Source organism: Lutzomyia longipalpis, chromosome 1 (genome assembly GCF_024334085.1).
Source record: "Lutzomyia longipalpis isolate SR_M1_2022 chromosome 1, ASM2433408v1".
Classification (NCBI taxonomy): domain Eukaryota; kingdom Metazoa; phylum Arthropoda; class Insecta; order Diptera; family Psychodidae; genus Lutzomyia; species Lutzomyia longipalpis.
Window position 1 is genome coordinate 50,555,815 of NC_074707.1, and position 25,463 is coordinate 50,581,277.

The 25,463-nt window shown below is 36.1% G+C and overlaps 1 protein-coding gene across 2 annotated transcripts in view; it reads left to right on the forward strand.

The window, feature by feature from the left end:
- The first annotated feature begins 20,640 nt into the window (after positions 1–20,640).
- Positions 20,641–25,463, forward strand: part of LOC129788181 (alpha-2 adrenergic receptor) — a 57,287-nt gene continuing 52,464 nt past the window's right edge. For both annotated transcript variants that reach the window (XM_055824229.1, XM_055824230.1), the window contains exon 1: positions 20,641–23,637. In XM_055824229.1, the coding sequence (XP_055680204.1) occupies positions 22,987–23,637 (651 nt within the window). In that variant the 5' untranslated portion in view covers positions 20,641–22,986. The remainder of the gene's footprint in view (positions 23,638–25,463) is intronic.

Sequence of the window (25,463 nt, forward strand, 5' to 3'; positions counted from 1 at the left end):
GGGCTATAAAATGCAAAATTGTTTGAAAATGTGTTTGAGGACTTTAACTTTAATGTTATACAATTTTCAGTGAAGAGCCGTGGGAATTGCCATAAAATGCCAAAAGCTTGATTTGGGTTTCATTTCGCGGATATTTGGGGGTAAAAAACATTTCTATTTCCCCCCGTTAAGCTCGAAAAAGCTCCGCTGTGACTCTCTCTATAATTCACTCGGTATACCACAGAGCCAATTAATCAATCAATCATATGTATATAACTTTTGAAAAGTAGTCAAAGATCATAATTGGAAAACTATCATCATCAATTTCGAATCAAATCTAATAACTAATACCGTTTGAATATTTCAGTTAGTGCGTGTGAAAAGCTCCTGTGAAAATTTTATTGAAATATTGAAATGTACAGGCAGTGAAAAGCATAAATGTTTATTGGGTAAAGCATATGCTAAAGAAGGAAAATTTTGCTAAAATAATACCTTAAATTATACATTTATTTTCTAATTTTTTTCGGAGTTCTTTACATTGCCTAGCTTTTTATCGAAAAGCTTTATTATTTGTAAGAGGTGCGACAGAAAAGGTCAATTTCCTGCATTTTTTTTTAGTGAGTAAATATTAGAAAAAAATATATCTTAAAGAGAAGAAACGTCCATCCCTGTGGCTAAGAAATCGCATTTTTCTTAATCAACCCAGAGACTCAATGTCTTAATTCATCAAAACCCGTCAATTTTCCCACACTTTTCAATTATAGTCGCCAACGCACACACATTTTTCTGGGATCTCAATTGACTCACGTTGCTGAAAGTGTCGTGTTTTTGGTAACAAGCGCAACATAATCAATCTTGCGATTGATTCCGCATGTGTTTCGTGGCAATTGGAACTTCTTCCTCCCACCTCCATTTTGGCTTTATACGAAAATGTGTGATACCGACATACCACTACGTATGGAATCCCCTCATTCAACCCACGCGCAATCAACTTGCAAAGGTAGTGGAGAAAATAGGCTTTTTTTCCTCCTTACAAAAATCAACCTTCATTCCACATTCAGGATGCTGATGGAAAGCAGCGGAAGGTGGAGGTGGTGGAAAAAAAGAGAGCCCCAAATGCTTTTAGAAAACACACAAAAAGCAATTACATGTTTCCTTGTCAGCTTCTCAATTTATTCGTCAAAATGATGAATAAAAGGTGATGGAAAAATCTCCTTCCGCCACAACGTGAGCAAAATAACCTGCACTGAAAGTAGGTAATTCAAAAGCTCGCATGAGCGTGTGCTAAATATTAAAAAGCTCTAACTTGCCAATAAATTCATTTAGACTTTAGACATCAATACTTTCATGTTTCATTAGCTTCTTGCGCGGAACTAATACAGCGTGTGCGCCTCCCCCTCCTCCATTTATGTTTTATGATTTTGCCACAGTTTAAGCCTATAGCAAAGTTCTAACATTGTACGGTTTCAAGTTCCTCTCACACCGTCATACATAATAACGATAGACATTGACGAGTATTGTGCTACCTCTAATGAAAATATTATGAACACATAGAATTTTGAATTGTATAGAAGCAACATAATAACCTACCTACCTATACGTAATTATCCATTTGCATTTTGCAATGAATTTTCCATGCAACCCCATTTGCAATCAATTGAATTTTTTTCTTATTCAAACAGAATGTAAATAAATAAAAAAAACAAATTCAATGGCATCCTGGAGAGATGCTTCCGGGAAGGAAGTTTAAACATTTTAGCATAACAATTCTAGCAGAAAGTCTTTTCATTCCCATCCGGCCATAGTCTTTTTCCATTTCCTCCCCTTTCTATGGGCTGTGAGGGAAAGGGAAAATCTGCACAACCTTGCCCCTAGAAACCTGATGGACTAATACTTTAGCTGTTTGCTAGACTAAATCCAATTTGTATATTGTTGAAACAGTTCCAGCCACAGTGGCAACCGGAAGCAGGAAATTACTGCGGGAGCTAAAGCAAAGTTTCAACTACATTCGAATGAGGTTGTGGCTAAGTTGAAAGCTAAATAAACATTGGAAACAAAGAAGTGGTGAATAAAACATCTTCAATCGCATTCTCATCTACCTTTTTGTATTATGTAGGTAGCTAAATTCTCTACAGGTAGATAAATTATATATACAGCTCTCTCTCACAAGAATTTCAGGCTCTTACCATTTATTTTATTGGAGGAATTATAGGAATGTCTATTTTTCTCATTGTGAAAGCTCTGAAAGTTTAATGCAAAAATGCTATTTTTTGATTAGTTTTTTATTGCTTTCTTTTTAAAATAAATTTTGTAGCTTTTATTTTCTCTATTAAAATTATAAAATTAATTTAAAAATTTTAAAAAGAAAGCAGAAAAAGTAATTTAGAAAAATGAGTACTTTTACATTGAAAGAATGAATATTGTGCTTAAATTTTAATTAAACGGATATCTCTCCTCTTTAGTCCCTAATTTGTTGACACCCTTCTTTTGCCTTTCCTTTGAGAATCCTTCACAAATCTGATCAACAATTAGCTTAATTTTTCGGACCTTGATAAGAAAAAGGTAAAGGAATGCCAAAAGCTTTCTGCAAACAAAGAGAAATTCTCAACATTCCAACAAGCTTTTCAATACCAAATTCTTAACACAGAAAGCTAAGGATTATACATATTTTATCACTATAGGTATGTAGGTGTACCTGCAATATGTACAACGTACAACAATTTTCCTTTAATATTTTTTTAGGGGTAACAAAATAAAATGTCTGCAATTTGAATACAGAGAGAAACTTTTCAGAGCGAGATCGTCGTATTAATTTTAAAGACATCTCGCTGAGATGAGGAGCTTTTGTGACGAGGGATGGAGGAAGAAGGCTTAGATGTTGGAAGCTCAAGGAGCAAACAAAAAGAGAGAGAGAGAGAAGAAGCCACCATAGGGAGTGTATTAGAATGAAAGTGAGATGAATAAAAGTTAATGTGTATTCCCCTGAAGCTCAGCGACAGTGAACCAAAAACTTCCGTGAGAATTTGGCGTGGGAGTGGGATGATGGGGCGAAAGAGAAACCCCATCTTGGGGGAGGGCACCGGAGACTTCCTCAAGTCGTATTCTGGGCATTCTTATGGCGCGTAAATGAGACTCATGGGGAATTGGCGAGAAGAAAATGTAATTACAATGTGTTCAAATCCACCACTGCTGCACCAATAAGATTTCGCACACAATTTCCGTTTTGGCGAAAACCACCCTCATATACGAAAATAACTCCACACTGTCCCTCTAGCAATACAAATTAATGATTTTCCTCCCCCAAAAAAAACAGAAGACTGTGGTGCGTCTTTCTGCTGGAAAATGGCAAATTACTTTTAAATAATGCAAGAACTAATGTGGTGGATTTTCTCTTCATTTCCACTGTGACAAAATACATATAAGAAGCCAAGAAAAAAAAAACGAATCCAACTCCTGTTTTATTTCTCAGATCCTTCCGCCTATTTCTCATTTGCCTAATTGTCTTTCTTTCGCAACTTTCGTCACTGCTGCCCTCGTCTCTGCACCCCATCCTGCAGTCCCTTCTGGTGACATTGGTATGTAGCAAAAGCCACACACCGGCCTGTGAGCTTCTGATGAAGAAGAAAGAATGAAAAAAAAAAAGAACGAAACTGGCTCTCTTAGAACGAATTTCAATTTGCAAACTCTGTAACTTTCTTTATTAAATCAGTTTCGGGAGGAAGCAGAAAAAAAGGTCCAAAAGCTCATGTCTCTCAATCAGCTCATGGCGGTGGAATTTCGTTGTATACCGGAGATTGGGGAAAGTTCGCCGCATAAGCTTAGGAAGAAGAAAAAAAGCTCCGCAGTGCCTTTTCTCCATTTAATTCAATTTGTCATCTTCAGAGCGGTCGGAGATCACTTCATCGCATTCCATCAAGTGAATCTCACCCACATCAAAGCTCACCCCACCCTCCTACCCATCATAAGGTTGCGGCTATGGTTCGCAGATTGTTCTGTATATTATGCAAATGATGCCGTTCTCCCGAATCTGTGACCGTGGAGGTTTAATAAGAGCACAATCCCAGTAGAGCTGAAGGGAGCAAAGATTGAAGATTTTAATGAGGGAATTTTGCTTAGAATTGTTCTTGAATTTTACAAAGATTAGCTGATTTTCCTTTCTGAACTACTTCAGGATAATTAAAGCTCTTTATGTGTCTTTCTCAAAGTTCTTCAATGTCTTTCAATCCGAAACAGGATCCGAAATGTGTTAAGCTTTAAGAAAATTTTTAAATAACATTTTCAATCTTTAAATAAATTTGTTATTTTATTTTAATTAACTTGAGTCTCAAAGCTTATTTCTCGATGAGCTTTCAGAGCTAAATTGCATTTCGTAGAATTTCCCAAATTCCACAGAAATACAGTCTAGACTCTCATAAAACATAAAATTTCCCCGCCAGTCTCCACGTTTCTGGAAACTTCAAATTGTTCTAGGAAAATCATGTACACAGACTTTTTTTTTAAAGCTTTTCTATTTCCATCAAAATTAGTATTTAATCTATCGAGATTTCTCATAACTCGCAAAAGTAACTCATCTGTGACGTTTCCTTGGGAATCAGAAGATATTTGTCGTATGTCCTCTAGGCAACGTGTACCCAGTGGTTGGGGCTACACAGAAGGAACATCGAGTAGGAATTAATTGAGTTTGGTGTTTCGAATAATTTGGGTAAATTGAGTGAATACAGAGCAAATTTGTTCGCCTTGTTTTGAGACATTTAAATTGTGTGGAAATCCCTTCAACTTAAACCTCATTCCTTACTTCACTATATGTAATGTACTTATTTGCTGAAGATTTTCCTGGTTAATGAATAAATAAATTTTGTAGTTTATTTGACATAAAAAAATTTATGAATTAAATTGAGGGTAAAATGCAACGGTGAGCTTTATTGCAATAAAAGCTCTTTTTTGACTTTTTGCCGTAACTTTCATTGCATATACCTATCTACTACATTATGTACATAATTTGAAAAGGAAGAAAAGCAAACGCATAGAATTGAACATGATTAAATATAATATTATTTTTGCAAATATCATTTTATTAAACAAACACATTCTAAATTTTAATTAGCTTTTGCTTATCCATAGAGATTGCTCTGTGGTTTTCTCCCGATAAAACCAACTTGGCCATCGTCCAGAAAGAACCTACCCACCCACCCCTTCATTTTGACAGCAAATTTTCCTTTAAAACCGGTACATAATATAAATTTTGGAGACTAAAAGAGATTAGATGTTAAACAAACCACATCCTCTTTGTGAGGAAATGTTCACTATTTTCCTGCAAACCTCCCCCACATGGATTGCATCCTGTATTAATTAACAAACTTTCAAAGTGATGTTAAAATATACATTTATGATGTGTAAGGAAGCAGGAGAATTTTTTAATGCAATTTCCCCCAATTTCTAACCTTAAGGAAAGGCAAGGAAAATCAAATAAAAAAATTGGGAAGTTAAATAATCTCAGTTCTTACAGAAAATTCAATTCTTGGTTATTTTTCTTTTGAAATTCAAAAAATTTTCTATTTATGCACCATTATTGCCTCGGGAAGAAAACGAGAAAATATTGCAATTTTCTTTTTTCGACATTTTTATGCTCCGTTTTTCCACTTGGAAGCCATTTTCAATTCACCGCGTGGTTCACCCTTAAAAATATGGATCGATTTTTATGTGAGAACACCAATTGATTTAATAGACTATTTGTAGATTTTATAGCTCAATCAGTTGCAAGACTTTTTGGGCTTAGGCTTTTTTTCACTCAAGGTCTCTTGTTTTCGAAGAGAATATCACGAGAGAAGGAGAATTTCTATTATGTCGGGGTTTAAGCGTTATTATTTAAAATTCCACCACAAAATAACTCTTTCCACAGCAACATAGAATTTCTGGTAGGTCGGAAAATCTCTCACATTAGCAAGGCAAAAGTTTCTCTGTTGTATCCAATGCCTTACAGAGGTGGTGTGGCGGGAGGTTCAGGGCCTAGGGGAACACTTCCGCTGTGAATACTTAAGAATTTTCATCCTTGATTGTGCGACTTGGTGCTGGTATGAGTATGATGAGGGTGGCGTTTGAGGTAATGAGGATATATACTCATAAATAATACCAGAGCTTCTATTTAAGAAGGCATCTGATGAGTTTTATGTGAATCCTCGCACCTCTCACACTCAAGTGGGTACTTCCTGGTGGAAACGGGGATTCATATAGCGGCGTCACAAGACTTCCGAAGCATCATTTCTTTCTTTTCATTTCTTTTCCCCACTTTTTAGCAGGGAGATTTATTTTTTTCTTTCGCTGTTTTGTGTGTGAAAGACCTGAGAGAGAGAAATACATAATGTCCTTTCAAGAGATGTATGACACTCTAATTAATATTTGTGCACTACTGCATTGTTTCCATTCATTTCATGTTGCATTGCATTGTGTATGATTATCTCCACCCCATGCTGGGTGACACATTTAGCCCCATTTGGAAGCAAAAAAAGAATTATTTTCTTTTATTTTTAATAAATTATCATTTTTAAAAGTTTCCCTGAACTTTCAAGCTGCAAAAAACCCCTTTAAAAATTTGACAACTTTCCACCCGCATAGTGGTTATTATCCATAAATTCTCCCTGATTTACGTGAAGGATACAACGTACAAATTTAAATTATAAATCATTAATATGATTCTTGCTATTTTTTCTCTTTGTACATGGCAACACTGTTTTCTTCCATCACAACTTCTGTTTTTTTTTTGCTCTTTCCAAGAAAGCTCCAAATTATTATGTATATTGCTTAAAGCACCTTTTTTGTCTCTCAAGAAAACTCAATAAATTTCCTCTCGGACGTGTCCACAAGGCCGCCCCTTGTTGCAAAATTAATTCACAAACTTTGCTATTTCCTCCATCGTGACACGCTGAATACAAAATGATATTTTGCAGTTAAGTGGGGAATTTTTTTTCAGTGTCAAAATGTCCCTCAGGCGTGCCAATTAGATTTTCCGAAGGGGCAGGAATTTCCACGAAAAAAAAACTTTCAATTAATGAGAAATTGTTTCGAATTATTTTCTTTTCCAAAATGTACAAACTTAAGTAGGAGTAAATCCAAGAAAATGTCTTTAAGCTCACGCAGAAAAGCTTCAGTGGAATTTCATTTGGTACAGTTTTTCCCAAATTAATGGAAAATCATATTTTAATTTCCTTTTATCACTGAGAGATGGCGAAGAGCTGAACTAAAATTGAACTAAACTTTGGGTTTCATTGTAGCTCTCTTACAATATTTTCCAGTATGCTTTTCACCCTTTTTGCCACGAGAATTTCCATCAAGCTGCTCTATTGTTGAAAAATTTCCCCATTTTAATGCATTTTATATTGTTAAATTAATTTAATAAATTCCATTGTGCTACAAACAATAAATGATTTTCTTTTTTTTATTGAAAATGATTTATAATCATTTTATTTATTATAATTTAACAAAAAAGGTTATGCTTTTTATGTTGATTGGTCCCTCTGCACATTTTGTTTTGCATTGAATTTATTGAATGCCAAATAAATTGAATGAAACAAGATAATAGGCAATCAATATGTAAAAAAAAAATTAAAATAAATTTCTCATTAATCAATGGGGGATTTATTACAATGTAAAATAATTTTTTTTATTATTATTTGTTAATGTTATTTTTATAGTTTTTTTTAACAAGACTATTATTTTCTTTTAAATATTGTAACGTAGAAAGGACTATAAAATTTTGGGGGAAAATCCTTACCAATGAAGGCTTCATGGGGACATTTATGCTGGGGAATTCTTCCATTGAAACATACGCGTTAAGGGGATGAAATTGAAATCGAAATTGTTGTACATTTAGTTTTTGGGAGCCCCGGCTTTCGATTATTATTAATCATTTCCATTTATCACAGATATATCCTCGATCAATCATTTGGAAATCTCGCAAAAATAAACAAGCCCCGTTCGCTTTGTTCTCATATCCAATGGCACTTCTCCTCGGATTTTTGTGGAGATGATGGAATGGTAGAAAACCGCTTTTACTTCAGAGGAAGAAAATAGCCGGAGAAGAGGGCAAAAAGACGGGGGAAGAAAAAAGGGGTAAATGTGAAACACATACATTCAATTGTGCTCATGGTGGAGCTTTTTTTTTGTTCCTTTCATCCCCTTGGCCGTCTGACAACTGCTCAATGTGAGCTTTCATTTGACTTTACTTCTTGTATATAGACTTTTCTTTTTCGTCTACCCTCCGGGGCGGTATTTAGGAAAATATAAGAACATAAACTTAGTGTATTTTCCTTACATAATATGTAAAGACGTATAAATATATGTAGTGTACGACCAGATAAAAAGTTTCTCTCTGACTCCTTGTAAACATTTCAGCAATTTTGGAAGTTGCAGATTGCGTAATGGGTCATAATAGAGTTGGTTGTAACTTCCGCAGCTTTTTTTCCTGCTTCATTTAATTTCCCTTATACGTGGTGGAGAAGAGAAATTAATAACATTCAAATGAAACTATTTGGAAAGATAAAATTTTGTCAATTTTCTTTCATTTTTTTTATATAAAAAATAATCATTAAGAAAAAGCTCAATAATGGGTATATTGAGAGCTTCTAGAGTGTTGGCAAAAAAAAAATCTAATAGGAGCAATGAGGGAATTATGTATGAAGTGCTGAACATCCAAAAAAAAAAAGAGAAAGGACTTCCTCGTGTGAAGCATCCCTGGGTGTCTTTATCGAAAATGACCGTCGATTTCTTCTAATGCTTTCATAACAATGATTTTATTAGTAATTCAACGAGATGGTCCTCATTTATTCATCCGTTTCACGAAGATTACCCTGGAAATCGATGCTGTGGGACTTTCCTCTATTCTCCTTCGCTCATAGCACTGAATAACTCAACCAATTCTCGCCCCTTTTCTTCCTATACATACTTAAATATATAGACACATTTCCACATAGCAAATCCGGAGAAACACGATAAATTGCACTGAAGCCACTCTTGGACACTTTTATTGTTTTCTTCACTGTATCGATTGCGAGAGATTTGCATTTTCCCCCCTTGTGGGAATCATTATAAACTTTATTCATCCCCTAGCGGAGCTTTTTTTCTCTTTCTCCCTTTCATTATCTTCTCAGAAATGCTACTTTAGAAGACGATGTAAAAGAAATGAAAATACGTCACAATCTTGGCCTCAAAATGAGGAAGACTAAAGAGAAAATCCTAAAGTTTAACCTTCGTCAAAAAAAAATTGTTCTTTTCTCTTCCATGACCAAAAGAATGGTTGGATGAAAAGACTGAACGATTCTCTGGATTCTCCACAGAAAAAAAACTCCTTGTGTTGTTCTTGTCAGCTTTAAGCTTGGTGCTTTCATTAAAAGCATCTCCCAGAATCTTCCCTTAATTTTTTTCTGTCCCTCCTTTTTGGCTTCCTTCCTTTTTGGAAGATAAAATAATTTAATTTTCTCCATGTCTTCTCAAAGGGTTGTGTGAGAAAAAAAACGAAACGAAAACCAAGGCTCGTCTAGAATTTTTTTTTCATCTTCCTCAATGGCCCCATAGTGGTCAGATTATTCGGATACAAAATCATTTATTAAGAGATTTTGTGGGAAATTATGGAGATCAAACCACTCAGCCTTTTTTTCTTCCTTAATTTGCACAAAATGTTTATTCAGCATGGTTTTATACCTTTCATTTGTTGGGGAAAGGGGATGAAGCTTAAAGCTTATCCTACATTTATACTCACATGGCCCTCATGGGGGATTTTCTCTAGGGTATCATGGGACAAAATTCTGTGAAAAATCCTTGAAATCTTTAAAAAATAATATTAAGAATTGATTTTGAATTTTTTCTGTAAATATTTTAATATTTTTTCGCTTGTAATTTATATAATAAATCTTTGAGGCAAGAAAACGTAGAAAATATGAAATTAATAAATTAATTATTCTATCATAATATGTTGATATTTTTTTTTAGCAAAAACACATTTAATTAAATTAATTTCCATTTGATCAGTGAAAATTAATTAAGCTCTTTGATTGTACGTACATATTATTGGTTATTTAAAGAATCCCATTGAATTGTCCATTCCAGTGATAATTAAAAATTGAAATCACAAAAATTGGCCCCACTTCGTGTATATATTCGAGAGAAAAAAAAAATAACCCGCATTTTGGCTATTAAAGATATACAGGAAAATTTTCCATTTGGCTAGTCAAAAGCCATATATAGTGCAGAGAGGAAACACAAAAGGAAAATGATCCACTAGTTTGTAAATAGCGTAGAAATAAATCAGAATGGTGGATTGTTGCACGCGAACGGTCGACAATAGGAACGCGAATTATTGAGTCATCAGGCTCGTTGGTGTATTTTTGAGTGCTATATGAGAAATTGTAAATGATGGGCGAATTCCTCGTTTCTACACTCACGCAAAATTTTCGACGACGATCCCACCCACCGAACTATATAATGGTAGGTTCAAGCGCGTTAGCAAATTATTAGTTTCTGATTTTAGCACACAGATTTCATCGGATACCCCCACATTTCCCATAACCCTCATTTAGATGGTTTTTCTCTGGGCCACATTGGTTAGCATTGCTCTCCCTCTCTACCATTGTCGTCAAATTACATTATAATTGCATGAAATTTGGGGGGAGCATGTTTCACACAGTGGTTGTTATTTTATGATTGTTACACTTCCTCACATGCCGCGGAAATATTATAATTTACACTTAATTTGCTATCTGCCTATTGAAATTTTTGAATTGTATCACCCACCCACACAAATAGCAAAAGCACGAGGCATCAAAATCCATATATATCGCCATGGATTCAGCGTTGAAGGTTGGGGGGGTACCAAGTGTGATTCATCGAGGGTGGAATTTTGGACGAAATCGGCAATCTGTCGCATCGACAGAAACGTGACATCCAATATATATGAATTGCTAATTCATCCTCCCTCATGCTGAGGAAGGTTCACTTCCATATACTCGCCACCGCTGAACATTTTCTCATATATGCAGAGAAAGGGCGAGAGTACTTCCTGGTGGTGCTCACAGATAAGCAGATGTGTCTTGCATGGAGTGGGTCTTGACAGAATTATTCATCATTCATCCCTCAAGGAGGCAACGAACGGATCTCGCATCCTCAAGACACTGCCAAAAAGGGAAAGTGCTTGTTCGATGGTGTGTATATAGTAACTTTCAAAAAGTGACAAGACCCGATCTACAAATGGAACATCTGAATCACCTCCATTCTCTTACACTATGTTCTACACACACCCACCCCCATCCCCCTTACCCGTCCATTCATCTTCGTATTGAGAGATTCTCGAACTAATGATGCGTTCTTTGGACTAAATTGCATGTCATATAGAAGGGAATTTCAAATAAATCGAAAGACCTCATTGTTGTGTATTTTTCAAATACATCCAAAGAGGGTCTATGTTTACCTGGTTTTGAAGAACTTTCTAGGGGAAAAATTTCAAGGGAGGTTTTCTTTTATTGATAACGAAATAAATTCAGATGTCTCAAGTGGAGGCGTCTGGTTAAATCGAGCTTTTTTGGCCGTATTCAATTTAAAACAGAGATAGTAAGAGAAAAGTATTTGAGCAAGAAATGCATTTTCTTTTAATTTTTGTCTAATTTTAGACTAAAGTGGAGGCGCCTGGTTAAACCTGACGTTTTACGTTTAATTGATCATATTTTTTCTCCATTCTCATCTACATATCTTTATTGTACATTAGTAGAAATGTTAAAATAATTTTGGAAACCGGAAACAAATCAGGAAGGAAGTGAGAATTTCAAATTAATTTCTTTGAAGACAAAAAAAAATAATTTAAAGTTAAAATATGGAATTCTAATCAATATTTTATCTATTTAACAAGAATGTAATATTTTTTTTTTATTATTTTGTTTCAAAATTAGCTTGAAAATCGCTCTCAAAATTATTTAACCACCTTAGTTATTCAATAAATTCCATAAATTCAATAATTTAAAAGAAATCAAATATTTTGAATATTAATTTCGACTTAGAACTCCATTGGAAGCGCCTGGTTATTTATTTCTGCATGATTTTTAAACTTTTGTGAAGCAATAGATTCTACCGAGCCTTTTCATGCTGATTATATCTAATTGACAACAAGATACATTAATTAATTTATTTACTTTTAATTTTTTGTAGACCAATGTAGAGAGAGCTGCAATGGAGGCGCCTGGTGTTTGACATTTTCAGTATATAACTTGAAGCGCGGGATTTAACCAGGCGTCTCCACTTGCTCTTTAGAACCAAATCTCTTATTCTAAATTATTATTAAATTCTTTTAGTGAAATTAATAAATTTTAAACCCAAAACAGACGCTTCACAAGAATATAACAGATTATTAGCTGAATACTGAAGATATTTCTTCTAAACTACCACGTGCTGATTATGCCCTGATGTTCGATTAAGAGAACCTCCTGAGGATGATCACATTAACATCCTTTCATCTGCATTGTTGTACTCTATTTAGTGCAAGAGAAATCTCGTATGATGGCCAATTTCAAGAGGAACAAACTATAACCTAGTTCAAGAGGAGCACGGTAATGTCATCACATAAACATTAACTCTGCACAATCTGGAACCCTCTTGGAGGGGAAAAAAGTTGAAAAATGGTAATTGCATTCGTGCCAGTGTTTTGTGAAGGAATCCTTCTTTGTTCACGAGGGAGAGAGATTGCGATTTTATCAATGTCCTTTTGAAAGTTTTGCAAAAGTACCCCCCTTAGTAGTGCACAAAAGAACTTTTCCTTTTGGGGGAAAAATTTTAAAGAAGGAAAATCCATTTGGCAACATCACTTTTTTTTCCCAATGAATGCAAGGAAATTTCAATTGTTGCAACAAAGGAGAAGTGTTTTATAGGAAAAATATATAAACATTCTTTAAGAGCAAACGAAATTCATTTCCACCCCACCCCCTCTTCCATTTGGCGTCTTTATTCCTTAAAAGATTTATATGGAGAATACGCGACACGGATATTGTGGTGTAAAATAAATTCCACATCGTGAAGGGTGGTGGGAAAGTCGAGGAAAAGTCGTGGAAAAGTACGGGGGGAGAAGATGGCAGAAAACATGTGCAAAATTTACAGGAAGCTCTTTGCTAATAATACGTTTATTAAGTCTCATCCTCTTTTCTGCCTTCCTTGCCTCCAATTCATGTCAAATTTACTTTAATTAATCTATTTGTGAAATATCGTCAAAAATAACCTCTCACCCCTCAGCAGCCATTACATCATCCCCCGCATTCGTGCCTTTGTGGAATCAGTGACACGGCGTGATTTAACTTATTATGATAAATGAAATCCCCCATTATCTTCCCGAGTCAGCAGTCCTCAATCCTTTTCTTCTGGCTCACAATTCATCAAAGACTTTCTTTCTATGTTTGTGAGTTAACCCCTTTTCTCCCCTGATGATCTACCCTCTCTCACACACACACATACCGTCTGTTAGAGGAGACAATTTTGCTGTGGCATCCACTTGATTCAAACCCATCCCCATTTTCCCTCTACAAGAGAAAACTTTCCTCCACTTGTTCCAACTCGAGTTAAATTTCACAGTCCATTGATTTTCGGCAAGAAAGGCCCTCCGTGAAAAGATGCGTGAATAGAAGAAATTAACCCACAAAAGTAGCGATGAAAAATGCCGAAATTGCTTTTTCCCAATACACTGTGCCCTATTTTTTCTTCTTCATCGTCTCCTTAGAACAATTTTCTTAGTGGATGCCTTTGAGAAAGTATGTATGTGTATTCAGCTTCTCAATGTTTAGCAATCATGTTAAAATATACGAGGCACTTTCAATTTATGCTCATGAGAATATTTAAAGATACTACGCCCATTGAATGGCGGGAAATAACTGCTCTGCTATATACTTATCAACCAACAACGAAGATTCTTCGTGGTGTTGTAAAAAAAAGAGAATGGGATGGAAAGGATTTATTTAGATCGACATTTACCTTATAGGGGGTGAAGGAGACAATATAAAGATTGTAAAAAGAAATGTGATGGTGTAAAAAAAATTAAAATTTAAAGGGATGAAGGGAAATTGTTCAATGTCAATTCAATTTGCAGACAGAGAGGGAGTTTTAGTATTTCCGCTACACCACTAAACTTCCCTCCATCACTGACATGCAAATATATTTCGTGACTAAACACATTATTTACAATGATTGTCATAAAAATACACAGAAGCGCAAATAAGACACTGATTTATGATGGTTTTGGTTGAAAATAAAAAATTCTAAATCATTTTTAAAAATGTTCCCCACATAGGATTTTAGAAAAATTGTTTTATATACAATTTTCCATACCAGCAAAATGCCAGTAAAAAGTCAGAGTTCAGCAGGAATTTATCTCTGTTCGTCGATGATGTAAGAAAATGAAAGAGGAAATAGCAGACAAAACAAGATCCGCAGTATTTTTCGCAATACAACGTTATTCGTTTTTACCATACAATTAGATGAGGAAGTAGTCATCACCCCATTGCCCTCTATTACGTCACGGTGGCGAAGCAAAAGTTCACACTTTTCACTACAATATTGATTCGACAGCACCATACATATCGGAAAACTTTTCACCCATCATCGTGTTTTCCACTCGAAGAGACCGGACGCTTTTCCACCCTCCCTTCAAGGGGGTGGAGGGTGGCGATAGACAATTTATGCATACAAGAAAATGAGTTGCATTTTTTCTCTCAAACTGCGGCGGAGAAAATGTGAGTTGAAAGAATGAATAGCAAATGAGATTGACGTACCGGAAAATTGATCTTAATCTCTGAATTTATATATATAAAAAAAGAAGAAATTTTTATATAAAAATGGGAAGATTTATTGCCACCATTGTGGTTGTTAAACATTTCGGCGGTGTTAATATATTCACGAATCGGTGGGTACAAAAAAAAAACTAATTTATATCTCTCTCGAGAGGTGTCTTTATGCCATTTTGGGGCGAATAAAAAAAGAACGATGAAATATTTATGCCACTTTGCGTTACCCCCATTTGCACACACACAGGCATTTTACCCTATATTCTACTCATCCATCTCCGCAAAAGGGGCTATGCAGAATACCTCAAAGAGAGGAAAATTGATGAATTTGTGGAAGAGAGAGAAAAATGTATTGGGGAAAAAATTAGCACCTTCAATAGATTACGAAAACCTTGTTATAGGATTTGTCAGGGAGCTTTTGAGATCGATTAGGAAATTAAAAAATTTTCAGGGTGTCATTTTTCCATTTTTTTTTTGCAAGAAGCGTGTAATTCCAGCAATATTTCTTTAAAAAATTTTAAATTCATTTTTCCGTTACAAAATTTCCTATTAAGTGAGATAAAAAATCACAAAATATCAAACCCCTTTTATCTACAATACAATATTGAATGAAAAAATGAACATGAAAAATAATAATAGGTATGTAAGCTTTTCCTACAACTGAGGAAGAAGAATCGTGCTGTTAGAAAACATTCCATTTTATGGAGTTGTTGCGCGAGGAAGGGAAATATTTATTTGCTAATTTTCATCATTCAAAAATGGTTCTCATAGGAATGCGACCGGAGGGTGTGTGTGTGTGTGTGTGGATGTATATAAAAAGAACACGCGTATATCGCACAAAAGCCGCCAACAAACAACTGGAGATGTAATTAATTTTAAGGTCCGGAAGGAAATGAAACTGCCGAAAATACATGTTTTATTATGTGAAAGTCGACACGAGTCACACAAAAGCCCCCTTTCTGCAAATTAATTTGCATGAATTTTCCCGTACGCGGGAGCTTTTTCACCTCCACCACCCAAAATTCATTTTATGTCACCCTCAAAAATTTTCAATTGGCTACACTCGAATATATACAAATCTGATATATAGCAAAATGGTGATTTGGGTGATTGGAGGGGTGAAATCGTGTTGGGGGGTAAAAAGGAAGGGGAGTTTAATTAAAATTCCCAAAAGTCTAATTAATAAAATGGGAATTAAGCGCACTTTCAAAATTTACTCCAAAGCTCAAGTGACGATGAATTCGAAAATCAATGGAGAAAATGCACAAATGTGGCTACTATTGAAATTCACCCCATTCCGCAAAAATTTATCGTCTCACCCCTTTCCTGCTGAAGAAAAGCTCAGCCTGTGAGAATATTGTTGAAGTATTATAATAAAATATGCAAAGGTTAACTGTAATGCCGATTTATACATAATTTTTGTGCTATTTTCCATTGAGAAAAATAATGATTTTATTTTTATTCTAATTTTCTTTGGGGAAAAAATTCAAATAACAATTCCAGATCCACCCTTAGGCTGTTTTTTTTTAAATTTATCAAAATTTCAAACATTTTTTTAAACAGAAAATTCATTAAAATTAATTTAATGTGAATAAAGAAATATTTAGATGATTGGAAAAGAAAAAAAAATTAAGCAAATAAACAGAAAATAAAGCTTTAGGAAAATCAATACTTATTTTCAATTTGCAATGTTCTTTTATTTAACTTTTCAAAGAAAAGTTTGAGATTTTTTTTCACAGTTTTAATTTATAATTTAATGAAATTTTGAATTTCCTTTTTTTTTTCAAACAAGGAGCTTTGAAAAAAAAATTAAAAATAAATATTCTCATCAAGAAAAGAAAACAATTTTCAGGCTTTCGCGGACTTTGAGCTGCTTCCAGAAAAAAAAATAACCGGAGATTGTATTGAAGGATTGCTCTCACGATGTACTTCCTGTGAGGAATTAGTGGTGAGATTTATTTATATAGTTTTCCAGGGAGCAGTGGATATCCCATATTCAGGAAATTCCTCCCACACGGTACATTTCAATGCTAGAATAAATGATTGTTTTCTATTAATTAACTCTCCCTCACAGATAATGAGTACCGGAATAGAGCATCCCCCACACAGTAGAAATGGGGTTGCAGGATTCGGTGGTTTTTGGGTCTTGTTGGCGGGTAGCGTGAGAGCTCATATACGGGGGCTGCAGCAAAATCCCGTAAGAGAATTTTGTGTACATTTGTGACGTCTCTGGGTGCTCCACAACCACCAATGGGGAGCTGGGAACAAAATTTTCGAACATGAAAACAATTTACAACAAACAGCTGCCTATTTGGTGTGGTCAGTGGTTCCAAAAACCATAATTGGGTTCCATTCCACTCGCTCCATATCTTGGTGGTGGGTTCACATCGCCCCCATCATTCCCCTTTCCTCCCCCATTGAAAATCCCGGAGTCCTTTTTGTCTTTCAAACCAAACCACCCCTCCCCCCTCGTACAATAACTAAAATGGGGTTATGACCAACCGACCAGGCCATCATCATCATTTCAACTGTGTAATCCATGGTGTATGCTTACATCTATTTTATATTTGCTCTCTCTCTCTCTCTCCGTTCATGTGACACAAAATACCCAAGTATTCGCCCCTCAAATCCACTCCTCATGTTGGGGGGCCACACTGGTGGAGAGTTGAATTATACGCCGACTATCTCGGGGTGAATTCACTTCCCCCCCCACCCCCCGTCGCATACAACCAGAAATGGACTGACCCTCGCACCGAGGAAACCACCACCCTTCGAATTCCAGCAGTGCTACTGCTGCTGTGGCCACCCTTGGAAAGAGATATGTATGTCAATTGAAATGGAATATTTTCCTCTAATACTGCCTCTCAAGTATCCCCCCCCCCCCCCAAACGAATGCTCATAGTTGGGCAAATTATTTACCGATACCAAACCACCCTGAATCCTCTCTCTCCTTCTCTCTTCTACACAAGGGTAGAAACCTTCTTCACTTTCGCAGATATCATCATATTGTGTGGATGTGTGGCTATTTTCAATGGGATCCTCCCTGGTTTCCTCCATCAGGAGTACATTGCAATCAATTTCCCAGACTCTGAGAGAATGCGCCCCCGATTTTCCTCACATTTAATTAAACACACGGTAGGATACCGGGAAAAATGTAAATTTCCAATGTGGTTAAAGGGAGGGAATCAATGAATCAATGGTAAAAGCTTTCTATGAGCTTTCTATATATGTATGTATGATAGGTGAGTATTGAGTAATCTCTATTCCTTTTATTGCTTGAATTCTGTTAATTTTTTTTGGAATTATTTTCTCTTTAAATAAAATAATTGCTATTCTTTAGTTTAGGAAATCATTAACCCTTTCGTGATTATTTGGATCATTCTGCTCAATTAAATATTTATTTATTAAAGAAAGGGGTTTCAAAAAGACTTAAAAATTCATAGTTAAAACGCATTAGAAAATATATTAATTTTTTTTCAATCCCAGCTTGTTAAAAATTAGCAAAAATCTCTTTTTAAGTAATAATCTTTGAGATTAAATATATTTTCACCTTGAAGAACTTCAAGAACTTCCACGATGAGTGTTTCATCACAGACAATCCGAGTGAAAGTTTCTGCTCTTGAATTCGTGCACAGACACCCACACACGCCATGTAAGAATACCGAAGACCATCAGAATCGTCCCAGGAGCACCAACAAACAATAAATATTCAACAGACGAAGTTCATTAAAGCAGTAGTGGCATTACCAGCAAATTCCATTGAATATTTATCATAATTCTCAAGGCATTACAAGCAAACTTCACTGGCACATACATGTGTATGAAATTCAATGGAATCTGCTGCATTTTTCCACTCATTCTGCTTTTAGTGAGCTTTTTTTTTGCCCTACCTATTCATACACTTCCATGTTATATATAGAAAGATCCCAACTTCCGCGTGGGAAATGGTAAAGCTGGGTAAACTCCATGTATATGCGGGGATTTTCCAAACTCAATTAACGCTGCACAATATTGCGTTTATCCAATAAACATCGAAAAAATATGTCACACATATGCTAACACACTACTCATCCAAAATAATCATAGCTGCATGTTTTCGAAATTCACCCCCCGCGCGCGCGCCAAATAATCTGAAATGGGATTTTCCATTAAGCATGATTCGTTTTAGTTCACAAACAAAATTTGTTTTATAAATTTTAATCATTTATCACGCTCTAGCATGTTTTAATCGGTCACTAATGCATTTGTCCATTTATTTTAATACATTGTTTTGAGTAAAATAACATGCACCAAACATTGGTTTCTGGTACATAGCACGGGGGTGTGTTGCTGGATAAATGGTTGATATAATTAGAAATTAAATGCAATTCAAAAGGATGTTATGCACAATATATTAAAAAAGAGGAAATAATGGGCCTTATTCAGCGACCGCTAATTATGGGGTTAATTAATTAAGACGGTGAGATTGGAAAATCGCTTAAAGTATTTTTGGAGGCCACAAAATTTGTATATTTTTTTTTATTCCTAAACTATTCATCGGATAATCTCCAAACTACAGTTAACTATGGAGGGTTGAAAGGACTTCGTATCATATTTTTTCTGATGCTTCCGATTAATAACTTAGGAGAAATTGCCATTTGAAAATTCCAAACTGACTTAATTAGCCCCGCCTTCCCCTATTTTTAATTCAATAAATTGAGATCAATTTAGCAAAAAAAAATTTCCCAGCAATTTTACAATAAAAAAATATTTTTAGAAATAAAAGACATTTAGGGTCAAATTAAGAACGCTTTAAGGGTCAGATTAGGTTAGATAAGGGTCAATCCTCCCCCATATTCAGACTGATTAAATTCAAGTTGATTATAAAAAAATAAAATATTTTGGCGCTACGTCCCATATAGGACAGGGCCGGCCACCCTATATGATGTTGTTGTTCTCCTTGCAGAGAAGTAGTGGGCGGCCTTGCTAGATACTACCACGTGTGGGCCATTTTACGGATAGGAGTGTATCAATCTCCTGATCCAACCGGTCAACGTGATCTAATTGCACGTTGGCGGATGGGGCGCGTTGCCGGGTTCTGTATTCGAACCGGCGACCTTTGGATGCGCAATCAAGCGCTCTATCCACTGCACCCCAGGCCCACTCAAGTTGATTATGAATTAAAGAAATTTATTTTCATCAGGAATGTTGAGGTACTCTCTTTGAATAAGTTAAATTGCAATTATGCTCTACAAAGAGATAGAGAGAGAGAGAGAGAAAGTGTTAAAGCCACATCTACCCCCAAATGCAATCTGTCTCTGCTGCAGGGTCTGTCCCTCATCTCGATGCGATTTACTAAAATTCCCATATTGTGCAGTAATAAATGGATGTTTGTGGGATTGGGTGGAGAGCACCCCCGAAGAGGGTATCAATGATGCAAGAGGGGGGGGGGAGGGAAAAATATATAATTGAAGTTGTATGGGCATGAGAAGAGCGGGTGGTGTGCACAAATCCATCAGCGGCCCATCATTTTTTCCCACCGTTTTGTTGATTATTCTGGTGTGTGGATGTTGCACGAAGAAGTGGCAAGAACTCGCGCATGTGCGACGTTTCGCGTGAATTTGCTACGCGCGCCAGAATGAGTCAAATACTCAGTTCCTCTTTGGTGAGGTGTACACACTCTCTTCTCCATCCTATAGCCCAAGCAATGGATTTCCCCATACAAGTGGGGCAAACTCACACACATTGCGGTGCGTCTGGTGGGTCTTCCACCAACGTACCGGGGGGGTCTCTCTGTGTGTGATGTTGGAAGCAAACCCTCCCCGGCGATGACTCCTTCCCAGCGTCCGCTTGTCGGGTCTCGAGATGGTGCGTTGTGCTTCAGTCTCGATTTGGATCTATCCCAAACTGGTTAGATTCCAGGAGCCTGGAAGCTCACTTTTTGGGAGCACATTGCCCCACAAAAATACACGGAGGCGCGGTTTCGCATACGGTTTGCCCACAGGTTGAAATGTCGGATAAGAAACTCAATGTGAGATTAAAGACAAAGTTTTTTCTGTGAAGAAAATCTAATCATAAACCACCCCCTTATTTTTTCAAATTAATCAACCCCTTTGCTAATTTCTTCGGCATAATCAAAATCACAATGTAATTGCAAGAAGGGAGAAAATTTATAAGCAAAAGTGATTAAGAGAAGATTAATTGTTGTTTATTTTTTTTTATTAATAAATGATAAATTATGTGGAAATGTTGAATTATGATTGGAAAACGAACTATTAGGTATTTTTGGTGTATGAGCAATATTTAGAGGGCTGTGTGTGTGTGTGGTAAACGTGGACAATTGGGAGACTTGTGCGAAGTGCAGGTACAAAAGGACAGCTCAGTGCCACACACCTTTAGCCAATTTTCTCAATGTGCCAGTAAATATTTGCAGTGGGTTGTTGGCAATACAGGACAAAGGGGTGAGATAACAATCCATCCACCCACTATGGGCCACTCCAAGTGGCACTTTCACGCAAAGAAGTGACAAGTGCAAGAAAAAAGAATCTCATTCAACAAATTCACATCACCCATTCAAAAACACCCCAAAAAGGTCCTTTAAAGGGGCGCAATGTGTAACCAGAAGGAACTCTCTGACTAATGAGGAAGAAACGTAAATCAAAATTCAATTTATAGGGCTAATATTTGTGAGAGAAAATTCCCCCACGTTAATTCCATTGGAGATGCCACCGAATGAGACAGGATGTGAAAATTGCGCTCTGTTGCACTTTTAATTTGCCTATTAATAAAGTAGGTATACAACACATTTTCCTCCTTGTTGGATATAATTAAAGAAAATCGTGCGCGGGTGGAAAAGACGAACAAGTGAGGGCATTGACATTTAGACGAATGCCCACAATTTAATGGTTACTAATTAAATTAAATATTATATTAAATGTTTCAAATAAAATAAGGTGCATTTAGTAAATTATCACTGAGAGCAAATTTCAATTGCTACCGTGTCACTAACTAAAAAAAAAGAAATAAAATTGTACAAAAAAGTCGACTTTTCGGAAAAACGGGTAGTTTAATTGAAAAAAAAAAGAATCGTGTGTGAATGATGATAAATTAACGGACGTTCGTGAAACCTTTTAGTCTGTAAAAGAAAGAAATCTTTGCACTCTATCGTCTGAGTTAACACTATAAAAAAATTTGTATTCAATAAAAAAACTGTGGCAGTGGACCAGCTACCGAACATTCGGAATTTATGTGTTTTTGATAAAAAAGTAAGGCTCAAATAAACCCCCAAAGAATGGACAAGAAAAAGCTCCACCATTAATTAATTATCCGGAGGCAAGTTTAAAACCATGATAATCAGCTGTAATTTATCAGTGTGATCAGTGAAAAGTTCACCACCGTAAATTGCGTGAAAAAGCACCCTCTTATCTCTGATGCTCGCCAAACACCCCCTTTCGCATCTCAAGTAATCTGTGCGCTCCTTTTTTTGGGCTTTTTGCTTTAAACTAAATCATGAAAAGAGTGGTCGATATCCGTAAGGAAAAAGCAAAACGTGCGTGCAAAAAAAGCTCCTTCGGGATTTGAGACATACAGCACACACACATATAGCACAATGGGGATGGAGAGCAATTGAGTTCTTTAAAGTATATAATAACAACAGCGCGTACCATTTGAGAAATTGTCGTTTTTCTTTCTTCTTCAAAACAAGAGCAAAAAGAAAGCTGAAGAAGAAGAGATTATGCCGGAGCGTACATGAACAGTGAAAAAGAACGTAAAGCTGGCAAATGGTGTGATTTAGGTGTATGCACCAACTGCATTTGGGACCAACGAAGAAAACTCCTTTAAAAGAGAAAAAAAATAACTAGGCCACTTTCAATTAAGCAATCAATGAGATAGCCCAGAAGTCATTGCCCAAATTTCAAGCTTCACCGGAAAATGCCAAGAACATCAATTTAACGAATTTATTCAGCAACATATAGGAAAATAGTTTGAACAAAATTGAACAAAAAAAAGGAATTTAATTAGAAGGTAAAAAAAAAAAGAAATCATTTAATGCATGTGCTGGAATTGACCGCAATATACACATTTCCACACAACAAGGAGGCATACATGGTTAACAAGCAATAGTAGTACGAACCGAACAAAAGGGGGTTGGGTTTTGTGGTGGAACGCACACCAGGAAAGTCATTCGGTTTTTGGCACCTCGAGGGAATAGAGAAAACGTACAAACATGGAATACCCCGTGGGTAACATCACAAATGAGGATTTTTTGGCGATGATTGGGAATGCATCGGGTTTTGGGCAGGCAGGTGTCGCAGGGGGTGGCAATGATAGCTACATTAATGGCACATTGTCCCCCCTCTCAACAACAACCGCCCCAGCTCTCCATGGTACCTACCCGAGTGGATACACGATAGCACACATTGTATTCGCTTCCATTGTCGTTACCATCCTCATGGTGATCATCGTGGTGGGCAACATGCTGGTCATAATCGCCATTGCCACGGAAAAATCACTCAAGAACATCCAGAATTGGTTTATAGCCTCCCTCGCGGTGGCTGACTTCTTTCTCGGGCTCGTCATTATGCCCTTCTCCCTGGCCAATGAGCTGATGGGCTATTGGGTTTTTGGTGCATGGTGGTGTGACATTCACTCAGCAATGGATGTCCTCCTGTGTACGTCCTCAATCATGAATTTGTGCCTCATCTCCCTGGATCGTTACTGGAGCATCACAAAAGCAGTTGAGTACCTCAAGACACGAACACCCGCCAGGGCGGCTATCATGATAACAGCCGTATGGATAATGTCTGGACTCATTTGCATCCCACCGCTTCTTGGATGGAAGGCAAAACAACCCGAAGGACCGTTGCCACAGTGCCAGGTTAGTTCTATTTTCTTCCTTCTTTTTTTTGATAAAATTCTCTTCTTAACTATTCCAAAAATCAGCAAAGAAAATCACCTCAATTGTCCTAGTTTCTGAGGGATTTTTAAATGCGTTAAAAAGTCAAAGAAGTTGACAGAAAGCAAAATCGATACAACAAAGTAAAAATCTTCCTACAACTAAAAGTTCAACTTACAAAGCTCTCTCATTAAAAATGTATGTATTTTCAACAACATGGCCAATATAACCCAAAAACATAAAATATGTTGTTTAGGGGGAAAACATAATTCCCTGATTGTTAAATCCCTAAATTACCCAATGGCTCTTTTCCATACATATTTAGAAGGAAAATTAAACATAAATAATTTCATAAATAGGCAAAATTATTTTGAAAATAATCCCAATGAACATGAACGTATGTTGTAACAATATGATTCAATTATTATTCCCTTCCTTCCTCACTAAAAGCTCCTCTTGCATATTTAATTTTATGCTTTAGTTCAATCCTGGATGGCAAATATTAATGTTCAACATCATAATATGTCGGTTTTTAATTAACTTTCATAAAATAAACAGTCATTTCATACAATATGAAAATTGTTTATCTCCCCTGAGGCATGTCATCAAAAAAAAAAAAAAAACAACAGGGTCATAATAATTTTCAATTTTTAGTTTTACAACCAGAAACTGCAATTTATTACCCACTCGAATTAATTAAAATGTATATAATATTTTAGTGGGATTGGTCGAAGAGAGCTTTAGCCGTCCAATTTTTTTTGGTTTATTTTAAACTCTTAATTCATAGGGAGAAAATTACTGGAATTACTTTATTTAGCTGGGTTTCTTGTCATTCATTAAACTATTTCTAAATCAATTTTTTTGCATGTTTGCAAAAAGTCCTTATTGGAAATTTTACATCTATACTCATTTAAGGAAATCCATGAAAGCTTTTGAGCTTTGATTGGTTAAAATACAAAACCCTAATTTCCATAAAAAAGTAGCGTAGGTGGACAGAAAATAAAAACTTTTATGATTCTTTGGTCAATTCAACGTTTTTTCTGTGAACTTATACGAACCACAATGAGTGGGTTGACCTACCAAAGTCACAAAAACATCTCTGTCTATTTTTTCAAACATAAAACACTCACAGTTTGTGGGTGAATATTTGAGGGATAACCCTCCATCTACACAATTTGGAAATGAGGAGAATTTATATTTATTCCCTATGACACTCACACAGTATGTACAGCATGATGTGGGACCCTTTTTACAGGGATCACACACAGTGGGGGTGGCAATTGTGAAACTTTTCCCATAACATCGTAGGTTTGTTTTCGACGCTGATAGTGGGGAGAAATTGCAGAATTGAGTTGAAGGGAATGAGATTGCGGTAACATTCGTAATTTCCCAGTGATCGTGCTTCGTAATAATTAATGCGGAGAACCCCGGAAATAGGGGGAAGTATATTTTAACAGGGATGAACAGGAAGAAGTTTCATTGGACTTATGCGACGATCAATATTCCATCATTAAAAGTAACACCAAAACCATAATTCAATTAATTCCAATCCCCATTTGCAATCGAGGGACGTCCCTCATGGTGGGAAATTTTGGGGATGAAATTATCAGGGACAACCCTATGCCTATATACAGATCACAATCGATTAATCTTCCCCGCACCACGTGGTTTCTGTGGGAATGGAGGAAATCTCGTGCACAGGGTGACGAAGGAAACTATTAGGTTCGACCAACCCCAAAGGTGGGACCGATAAATTCTCCAAGCTTCATCATTGCCTTTAGTATGGGGTTTTCGGATAATGGCAACAA